The 10,972-nt window shown below is 59.3% G+C and overlaps 1 protein-coding gene across 1 annotated transcript in view; it reads right to left on the bottom strand.

The window, feature by feature from the left end:
* ZFPM1 (zinc finger protein, FOG family member 1) overlaps nt 1–393 on the bottom strand; it is an 83,684-nt gene extending 83,291 nt beyond the window's left edge. Inside the window, exon 1 of the mRNA XM_044427638.1 lies at nt 208–393. Coding sequence (XP_044283573.1) covers nt 208–247 — 40 coding nt within the window. The 5' untranslated portion in view covers nt 248–393. The remainder of the gene's footprint in view (nt 1–207) is intronic.
* Nucleotides 394–10,972: the final 10,579 nt, after the last annotated feature.

The following is a 10,972-nucleotide window of genomic DNA, read 5'->3' as shown; positions in this document are numbered from 1 at the left end:
AGGTGGGAGGGGGAGGCAAGAGCCCGGGCCACTAACTTGAAACGAACTGGGGGGCCGCGTGCTCGGCGCGGGAGGGGGGAGCGAATTACCAGAGGCTTATCCGGGGAGGGTTGTGTGTGTGGGGGGGGGGCCGCACAGGCTTAACCCTAAACGGGAGCAGGGGGACCATAAAGGGGCCGCAAAGGAAGTTGTCGGAGAGGCGCTCACGTTTGATCTGCCGGGGATTGCTCTGCTTCCTCCTGGACATCGCGGGTGGGCGGCGGCGGCGGCGGCGGCGGCTTCGTCTCCCTGCTGCGGCGGCGGAGTCAGGGCGGCGGCGGCGGCGGGGGGCAGCCGGCACGCGGCTCTCATGCCCTCCCGGCGCTCCCAGGGCTGGGCGACAGGCGAGCAGCGGCGACCTGGCCGAGAGAAGGGACGGCTGCGCCTCCGCCTCCCGCCTCCCGCCCCGCGGCCGCCCCCGCTGGCAAGCCGGCAAACGCCGGGCGCCGGTGCTCCCTGGCGGCCGGACGGCTGCTCGGCCGCGCCTCGGGCTCCGGCTTGCCGACTCCGTCGCGGGCGAGCGGCGCGGGCTGGCGAGCGAGCGCGGCTTTTTCCTCGTTGCGTTTTTTTCTCAATGGAACCTCGAAATGTATCAAACCCGCTGCTGAACGTTCCAAAGGGGCGTGGCCACAGCCCCAGCGGCGCCCGGCCGCCGCCGCCCATAGGCCGGCCGCTCGGGCCACGCCCACCGGATAAGGAGGATACGAGCGGCGCGGGGAGAGGCCGCCGTCCGAGGCGAGGCGCGCGGCGCGGGCGCGGAGACGCGCGGCGCGGGCGCGGGCGCGCCTCCGTGTCCGTGCCGGGGGCACGCGAGTCGCTCGCGCCGGGGGCTGAGCCCTTGCCCGTGCTCGCTTGGGCTGCCCTTCCTCCCCGCGGCTCGCCTTTGCACAGCAACCCTGCGAGGTAGTCACTTCCGCACGGCAGTCCTCGCAGAACCAGTGCGGTGCGCTGGTTAAGCACGTGGGACTCGGGCGAGCTGGGTTCTGGTCCCCGCTGGGCCAGGGGCCACCTGCGTGCCCTTGGGCCAGTCATATCTGCCCAGCCTACCTCACAGGGTTGTTGTGAGAGCAGGAGGAGACTTGTGTAGGCCGCTTTGCGTTCACTGTAAGAGAAAAGTTAGGATATAAATCTAATACATAAAATAATAAAATAGGCCTGCCATGACCAACGTACAGTTGGTGGCTACGTTCACGCCTCACCTTTTCCTCCAGGGAGTCCGCAGGGGCTTACCAGCTCTATTGCACCTTGCCGCCTTATTCCCACGGTAGCCCAGTGGGGTAGGTCAGACGGAGAGTCAGGGACGGGCTTCAGGTCACCCAGGGAACTTAAAAGCTGAGTGGGGATCCGAACCTGAATCTCTTGCGCTAACCACTCCGCCGACTTGTCCCCCAAGGCTGAGCAGCAAAATGACTCCTGTGGCATCCTAAAGACAGGTGCATTTATTCTCGTGCCAGGAAGGCCTGGCTAGTCATCCTGTCCATGGTTCAGCTCTCTAGGTGTGACATCACACTTGCTCTCTAGCCAATGACGCCACAGATCCAGAATCTCATCCACAAGCTGGTGCACTATAACCCCCATAATCCACAGCCAGGATAATAGTTTCGCTTGTGGGAACCTGGTTGTGGGAGAAAAATTCTAGAGATTACATTTTTCAAATATTTACAAATCGCACACGCACAAACACACACGTGCAGAGTTCTGAAGCAGAACAAAACTTAGTTTTCTTTCTTTCCCAGAGATACTAACTTTAAATTGCTACTTAGCCAAACCGCTTCCTAGAAGCCTATTTCTAATTGCTACAACGCTGTATGCCTTTCATACAAATCTGTGCAGGTATTTTAAAAGTTTGTTCGATGGTTTTTCCAGGTACCTGTGGGCACCAGGTGAGGGGCCCCATTCACAGGCGCCACTGGGGGGCCCTGTGGGTGCCATGGGACCCATCTGCACCGAAACGAAATTGCAGCGATGCCTTTGCACACCAGCAGGATATAATACGCAACGCCACAATTGACTTGCACAAAAGGCTCCTGTGAAAGGCTGCACCTGGCACTTGCACTCCGTGGGCCTCCCCCAGTGGGCATCTTCTGGGCGGGGGCGGCCCCACAACCAAAAAGGCTGTGCCTTGGGGCCACCTGCCGTGCTTCAGCTGGTGGGAAACCTGGAGCAGAGCCTCAAATGTGGAGGGGGGGGGGGGGGGGGCTTATGCTTTGTGGCTGATGGGTTCTAGAAGCTGGGTCTCCCCGGTGCGCCAGCCGCAGAATGCGTTTGCTCTAAGAGAAACGGTCGGTCCGCCGGGTCACACAGGCACGCTGAACTCTCCCATTGAGAAAAGCAATTAAAGGAGGTGTTGTACGAACGAACGAACGAACGAACGGGAAGGGAGTTTTGCACACCTCATTCCTTCCTCTGCAGGCCTGCAGGAGGGACTTGCAGTGCTGCCTCTTCGGAGATGCCCATTCACCGGTCAGACCTGGAAGACACGATCATCCATGGATTCCTTTCATTTAAAGTCTTTTGCTTTCACTTCTCGAACATACCATCACGCAAAAGCACTCGTGTATCATCAGGACAGCGAGGCAGGTCCGGTGCCTAGCCTTCCATTGGAAAGGTAGTGTGGTGTAGTGGTTAGGCGCATGGGGCTGGTGGACTGGGAGCTCTGAGCTCTGGGCTCAGCCGTGGAGTGCACTGGGGAGACTGAGCCTTGTGGTGCAGTCAAGCAGTTGGGGCCAGCATCAGGGGTCCGTGGGGTCAGGCACCTGCTGGGGGGGGCACTGCGGGGACGCCCTGGACGTGCTCTCCTCTCCCCCGCTGCCACCCACTTCTCTGAACCTGGAAATGGTCCCGGCTGCTGCACTGGGACTCCCCCCATCCCATCAGGACCAGTGGTACCAATTCCTTCAGGGTGACGGTCCCATTTCTTCCAAGCACCCCAAGGACTGGCAGATGCTCCCAAGAAGTCACGGGAGGCGAACTTGGCACCAGGACCCACCGGCCTGGCATGTGCTGGTTGCCGTGGGCCACCGTGTCCCCAAAACAATATCCGTCTGCCTAGCAACGGGGCGCAACTGGGCATCCCAGCAGCCTGTGGGGAATCGATCCCACGCCATTAACCTGCACATCATTTCACAGACTTCCCCAAGCCACCTGCCACGAGAAGCATGCCATTAAAACGCTGTTGTTTTGTTTAAGTCAACTGCTTTTACAACAGCAGTCTTTCCAAACCACTGAAGCCAGGAGCAGTCAACAGTCAGAAGCCAGGGCTATTCTGAAATCACAGCTGTGGGATTCTGGGAAACTGGCACGCCAGAGAAAGCAGCAGTGACGGCATTGCTCTTGATGAGCAAAAGGTGAAGGCGGCCCAAAGCCCAAATCCTTTCACCGAGTGTGCAAAAAGCTCACGCTGTAAAGAAACAGGAAACAGGCATCTCGAAGCTCTTCCCTTAACGTCTGCTGTTGGTGCTATCTCGGGGCCAGCAAACCAAGACTGCTGACAATTCACAAAACATTTTTTGAATTTTGTGTGCCTGTGTGTGCGTGTGCCTGTGTGTAGGTTTTTTAATTAACTTCTTGTTTCAGTGGGGGAAATAATGAGTTTCATCTACCACATGACTCCTATAAAGAGGTCAAGCTATGCAGGGAAGAGGCTGAAACGAATTGTACTTGGAATCGGGCAGAGGGAGGAGATGCCCAAGGAGGTGCCAGAGAGATTTGCAGGAAATCGAGGCCTGTTGCCCGTTTGTGGCAAGTGCCCCGCATTCCAGGCCCAAAAGACCACTGTGTCCGGCAGCCAGATGGACAACCCCCGGCAGCTCAGAAAACTTGGAAACCTGGCAATAGCCTTATTTGCACCAGATCCCTCTATTAGCCAATTTTATCTCCACGATCGCTGGCAGGCAATCTCCTCCCAGCACCTGCAACTTGGGTGTCGTAACTGAAGCCCGATGGCCGACCCTGGGGCGTTCTGCATGCAAAGCAACCCATTCAGACACTTAGCTGGGTCCCTTTGCCACCCTTGTATGAGAACCGGGAATAGTTTCTTAGGGCGAAGGGAAATGCAGCCTCTTTCTCTTCTGTCCCCGCCCCCCCAATTTTTTCCCCGAGGACAAAACCTTGCCAAAGTGGGAAGGCTTAAGGCCTCCCAGTGGCGAGGGGGGGGGGGGCTGCCTGGGCACTGGGCCAGAATTCCAAATGCCGAGCAAGCCCTCCGGCCCCTACGGAGTCACTTCGGGGCTCTTCTGAGACATGTTGCTTCTTGAGGCAAGCAAAAGATGGTGCCCCCCAATCCATGGTCAAAAGCCCACCTGACAGGTAGCTGAATGTTTCTTCACAGTGCCAACAGGAAGCATCGTCTGCTAGGAAAATATTCGCTTCCCACACCTGCCTGAAACCTCCCCATACCTGCTGCCTGAGGCAATTGCTTCACACTGCCTGAGTCAGGGCCGGTCCAGCTCCTACACCAAGATTTCAAAATCTGTTCTTTCGTCTATCATAGAATCATAGAAGAGTCGAGTTGGAAGGGGCCATGAAGGCCATCCAGCCCAACCCCCCTGCTGTTGCAGGACACCACGTGACACCATCCCGCTCAGGTGGCTTCCCCGTTTCTTTCTTAACATCTCTAGTGTGGGAAGGAAGTGCCTGGGCAGTTCTGGCCTGGAACCACGACCAAACGGTGGCTACCACTGGCCCACGGGACATGTCCATCTTCGGACCACTGTGGCCTGGCCAGAGCGAGCGGCACGGGAGGAAGCAAGTGGCCACGGAGGAGGGGCAGCTCCAGGAAGTCTGGCCAGTGGGCCCCTGCTGGAGACTGGGGCCTCAGCAAGTGCCTGGCCATACCTACCTTTGGCCCCAACTCTGCCAGTGAGCACCGAGCGCCAGAAAGACCCACGAGCGCCGAAAGGCCAGTCGCCTGACCCTGTTTTCGCACCGAGGACCAGGCATCTTTCTTCTCATTCCCAAGGGAGCTTCTGAGTGGTTAAGTGTCACTTAGTTGTATGTGTGTGAGTGTGTCTGTATGTGCACGAGCGTGTAAGCGCGTGTCCCTGCTTGAGTTGTGTTTGCAGAGAGATTGTCATAACGCACCAGGATAAATAGAATGTTTTCCCCCGCACTGAACTACAGGCCTGCAGTGGAGAGATAATATGCAAGCAGATGCAATTCCTATTGTGTGTGAAGTGACATCTTTTATGGAGCTGTGTACATTTGTATTAGTGCCAATTAATCAGGGGCGATATTAGCAGCAACGCAGAGAGGCGGCACACCGGGGGTATCGGGGCGGCGGGGGGAGGGAAAACAGTTGCACAGGGAATGTGCATTTCCAAAGGCGAAGGAGAACGGGGAAGGGGGAGAATTGGCCGGGTGGAGGTAGCGGGGCTGTTTTGGGATGGCTGTCCACAACCGCCCCTCCCGCCCGCCTGTCCGGGGACAGTTCCGGCAGTGGCCGCCACAACGGGGCTGGCTGCAGCCACGGGACCACGGCCTCCGGCTCCTGAGAGGCCTGGCGCTGCTTTGCTCAGCTTTGCGGGATATTCAGGGATGCTTTCTGCCCTGTCGTGTGGGTGAGTTAATTTGCTTCACGAGCTGCAACAGATTAGCTTTAAATATGCTATCATTCCAAGTAATACTAATAATAATAATAATAATAATAATAATAATAATAATAATGAGGACTGTCATTAGTAGGTGTAGCCATTAGTACTATTATTTTACGAGAATGCTAGAAGGCAAGGGCAGGCCTCGGAGGCTGTCCAGGCCATCCTCCGCTCAAAGCCAGGCGGTTCCTGGCCTCCACTTGGACTGTTCCGGCTTCGTCCAGAAGCCACAGGGCCTCTTCTCTGATCTTCGGCTCAACTCTGCCCCCCGAACATTGAACTCCGCCAGGCTGAGCAGCAGAGGAGAGAGCTTTGCCCTCTTCTAGGCCAGGGGCTTAGAGAAGGCCGTCCTCCAGATGTTCTGGACTTCAGCTCAAGGAAAGCTTTGCTGGCATCATCAGTGGCCAGGAGTGCTGGGGGCTGAAGTCCGAGACACCTGGAGCTCTCCTTTCTGCCCACCCTTCTTTTAGAAGACGGCGGTTTGGGTGGCCGCTCTCCCCTCGTTCCTTCCCCTGGCTGATCACTCGCGGGCCTTCCACCTTTGCTCATCAGGAACGCTCCCCATGATCGCATTAATTTATATTCCACCCTGTGTGTCCACATGCAATGTCCAAACGCCATTCTTCATTTGGCGAGTGCCCGATCACCCGCAATTTGAAAGCCATATTCCCCTCAACCCCTTTTTATTTTACTAGATCTGTATCCCGCTTTTTCTCTTTTTCTCCTTTTTGAAAGAACTCAAAGTGGCTTACGCAATTCTCCTCCCGCCCTCAATCTTATCCCCGCAACAACAACCCTGTGAGGTAGGTTGGGCTGAGAGTCCGCGGCTGGCCCAGTGGGCTCCATGGCTGAGTGGGGACTAGAATCTGCATTGCTCATAAACACACCACCACACTGGCGCTCTCTCTCTCTCTCTCTCTCTCTCTCTCTCTCTCTGTGAGTGTGTGTGTCTGTGTGTGTGTGGCAGCACAAACCATGGTTATGCTGATGAAGGAGATGCTGTCTTTGCATGCTCAGGGGCACTCTTTTCTATTTGAGGGCAGAGCCCCAAGATCAAAAGCGATGCAGTAGGACTAAGATATGGTGCCCACCTGACTCACATGGCAGAACCGTGTCTCACCCCTCCTCTTGCGCCTCTCGCTGGATACCGTCCTTCCGAAAAAAGCATGCCCGGACCGTCATGTTGGGAAGTGGTCTCAGGCAACTTGATGCTAAAGGAATCCGCTGCGGATCTGCCAATATGCCCAAGAACTCCAGGAAGGGATGATGGAAGGAAATTTAGCTGCCACCTACTGGTTGCGTCCCGGCTTGGCTGGCTCTCCTCTGGCTCAAGCGCTTCCTACATCTTGTCCGCATAGCAGACGTACGTTCCTTTTCCCACGGCTGGCTTCATCTCGCCCTTCCCTACTGTTGCCCCCTCACAGGAGAATTCAGACTCGGCCTCGTTTGCGTATGCCATGCTGGGGAATATGTGAAGGGTCCAGACCTGGTTGTCCCATCAGCCCCAGCTAGTATAGCCAATGGTGAGCGATGCTGGGAACTGAAGTCCCACAGCTTCTGGAGGGCCGCCCTGGGCTAGGTGGCGTTGCCAGTTACCTTGAAAAAGGGCAAGAGAAGGAGAAGCTGGGGGAACACAGTGGTGAGAGGGCTAGAACGGGATGCGGAGACTCGGGTTCGAGTCTCCCGGCAGCCTGAAGCTCACCGGCTGACGTTGGGCCAGCCTAGCCAGCCACTGACCTTCGGGCCAGCCTGACCTACCTCACCGTGTTGCTGTGAGACTAGAATCAAGAGGGGGAAAGATGAACGCAACACAATCCTTTATCAGTAACAAATAACTCCACCTTTCCAAAAGGCCGAAAGGCTTCTCCTTTTAAGTGAAAATGTGCAGGTCCCTTTGGGCTCCCGCTCGCCACTGGAGTTCAGCTCCCAAGCAGGCCTCCCCAACCAGATACAGCGGGCAGTGCCGGCTAACCGTGGCGACACGCTCTCACTATCCGTGTCTCCTTTGCTCCCACGCCGGTGCTTTTGGGGTGGAAATTCGCAGGGCGAGAGGCCCGCTGCACGGTGCCATTTAAGACTCTGACCCGCAGATCGCACGGCCCACACACAAATCTCACTTCTGCAAGGAATTCACCCAGCGGCGCTTTGGAAGCCACGCTTCCTCGGCCTCGGTCTCCTTTGGGGGCTCCGGGGAACCTGCCGCAGGGGGCGGGGTGTGAACACGATAGCTGCATGACACAAGCGCTTCGCACGCTGGAACGTGCTGTGGCTATTTCTGTGTGCGCATGGAACAGGGCTGCGGGCTGGCACTTCTGCCGGAAGCGGCAACCGGCTGAGGAAAGATGCTCTGGACACTGCAGGCAGATGGGTGAAGTGCAGATGGGTGAGCCGGGGGGCTGCCGGAGCGTGTTCGCGTGTTCGAATGAGCCAAAGACTGCAGAAGACTGGGAACTCTCCAGGCCATTGGTGGCTGGGGGGGGGGGGGGGGGGGGCTTGGGCAAGGGGCGTGGCCTTCCGGGGGAACCGGAGGGCTGGGCTGCTGAGCTGAAGTCCTGACCCTTGGCGCCCCCGCCTTCCTCACGCCAAGGGGGGGGTCGCACGTGGTGGTGCCCCCCGCCGCCCCTCTTTTCTCTTTGCCCCCAGCCCGTCACTCCAGCCACCGCACACCCACCGAGCAGCTCCGGCTAATCTGCCGCGGTTCAAAGCCGGGCTGCCTTCCCTTCCTCGCTGGAATTACGGCGGCGGCATTCCGCAATCTTCCAAGTGTCAAACGCGCCTGGAATGCTCAGCGATAACGCAAGGCTCAGCAGACTCGAGGGCTTTGGGGAGCTGAGTCTGACTGACGGACGGGGCTTTTGCGCGCCTCTCTCTTCCCTTGCCAGGCAAGAGCGCAGATCTGGGCCGATCACCTGCTCCGGCAGAGGTCCTGCAAATCTCCTTATTATGTGCCTGTGGATTCCCGCCAAGCGTGCCGGAGCGCAAGAGACGTGGGTCGTCAGCACCCAGCCTTCGTGTGAGCGTGTCAGTTGCGGGAGGAGCGAGCGAGCGCCAAGAGGAGGGCTGAAGAGCCCCCGGCTGGCGCGCTCCGCTCGGCTGCTGCCTCGTGAAAGCCACGTCAACGGAACCGAAATCTCTATTAGCTGCCGACGCCGGGAGGGATGCGACCCCCTGCACGGACCTGCACCCTGCCCCTCCAGAAGGGGGTGGCGACCCCCCCCCGGACGCACAGCTCCGATGTCCTGGGCCGGCCGACCTATTTTTAAAGCACTCGGCCTTCTGGACGCGCTTCCCACACATTACCCACCATGCTCAACGTGCCCCAAGGTACACAGGGAGCCTCACCCACCTGCCAGTGGAAGCGGGGGCCAGGAGTCACCCCCGCCAGGACAATGCGCCAGCGAGGAGGGTGGCCATGCTGCCCAGGCCTGTCCGTCCACTCAAGCTCCCAGGACCGGCCGGCGTCAGCACGGGAATGAGGCAGCGGTGCCACGGGGAGGTCTCGCTCTGGCCTGGCTCCCCACCGCTCTGGCCCAAGCGACGGCACCACCAGCCTAGCAGCAGGACCGGCCCTGCCCAGGGGTGGTGCCCGTTGCAGGGGAAGCTCAGTAGGTGTCCAGAAGAGCTCTCCCGAGGGTCTCCTGCTGGGGTCCCGGGAGGCCAGCTGGATACCGGTGGCCTGGGGCAGCCTCCCAGCAAGCTGGTGCTCGGCCTGGACCGATTCTGGACCGGAGGGCCCGGCTTGCATGCGTGCATTTCCGTTCGGGTCTGGAGATGAGGCCCTGCACAGCCTCCTGGCACCGAGGAGACTGAGCTTGCCTGCAAGGGGCCCCAGGGCCGGTCCCCAGCACCTCCAGCCCCACCGGCCTCAGCAAGGGGCGGGGAAGAGCTGCCCCTGCCCTCCACGGATGTCCATCGCAGAAGCCGCCATCCCGTTTGCTTGATGAGCCCTTGAGCATCCGGAAGGGGTGCTGCTCCTCACGAGGCTCCAGGCCGTGGGACCAGGCGTGGCTGGCACAGTGCGAGCGCCAGCCCAAGGCCTCTGCGCTCCACGGCACCGTGGCCGACCTGCGGCCGCAGGAGCTCCTTGAGTGCCCCTCGCCCTGCCTGTGTTCCGGCCAGGAACGGATATTCCGAAGCAAACTCCTACCTGGAGAGCCACGCAGCCTCCCTGGAGAAGACCAAGCAGCGAGATGGGCGTGAGGGTGCAGCCGCCTGGAGGAAAGCGGTCCGGCGGTCCGGCATCGCTCGGTTCTCTGCCGTGACTCCCGGCTTGTGCGGCTGCTGAAGGTGAGCGCGACTGTCAGCGTCTGGCCCTCCCCTGCCCTCCCCTCCCGCCTGATGGGGACGTCCCAAGCGCCGCTATGCTCCGCACCTCGCTCTGCAGCCATGGAGAACGGAGAGGAAGGGGGGCGCTTCCCTCGCCTGGCCTCTTCCCCATCTCCAGGGTTTAGTTTCTGACCCTGGGAATAGCACAGGGCCACCCAGACTAGCGGCCACCTCCGGGAATTTGGCCAGTCCTTTCAAAAACTGGTGGCCAACCACTGCATTTTCTGAGAGCAAATTCCATCGTTCAGCTCTGCCCTCCTTCAGAAGGATCTTTTCCGCCTCCCCACCAACCGGCTTCATGGGGAGGCTCCCGTGGGCTCTGGCAGACGGCAAGGACACTGTCTCCCAACCCATCTGCTCCACCCTGTGCTATGAACTCTCGCCCTGTCCTTGCTTGGTTGCGTCAACTAAGAAACCCACCCATTGCTGAAGTTTCATGGAAATAAATTCCCCGTTAGTCAGCACAGGCCTAACCTGAGCCAGAGCCGAGCTCCAGAACCCACTTCACCCAGAAGCAGCGAAACAGAAGCATGCTCACACCGCACACCCTCGCCAGCGCTCGCACCCCTGGGACTTCGGCCGGTTTGAGGCCCCTGCAGGCCTCCAGATGGGTCACAGCTCCCAGCACCCCCACTTGTTGGCCGTGCTGGCCGGGTCTTGGAGGAAAAGGAAATCGAGGGGGTACACATCCCTGAAGCCACGGCTAGTGGGCTCCCGTGCCGGTGGCACATATTCCACGACAGGCCTCAGTCCGCGCTTCGGAGGAGCTAGCCATGGTCCTGCACCCACCAGGTCCTGGGGCGGGGATAGGACCACGGACAGCTCCTCCCAAGGGGGCCCCGTCCGTGACCCAGCGCTTGGCTGGGCATGGCGTCGATGCCAACTGCAGCCCCTGCTCCTGGTGTTAGACATCACCCACAATAAGGAACACGTGCTCCCAGCTGCGGCCAAGCCTTCTCGCTGCCTGGAAACCAACTATTCCGATGCCTGCCGAGACTTTCAAAGGGGCCTGTTGC

Source organism: Varanus komodoensis, unplaced genomic scaffold (assembly GCF_004798865.1).
Source record: "Varanus komodoensis strain SLA01 unplaced genomic scaffold, ASM479886v1 scaffold19, whole genome shotgun sequence".
Lineage (NCBI taxonomy): Eukaryota > Metazoa > Chordata > Lepidosauria > Squamata > Varanidae > Varanus > Varanus komodoensis.
The sequence above is the reverse complement of the archived record's forward strand: the minus strand, read 5'-3'. Positions and strand labels throughout refer to the sequence as shown.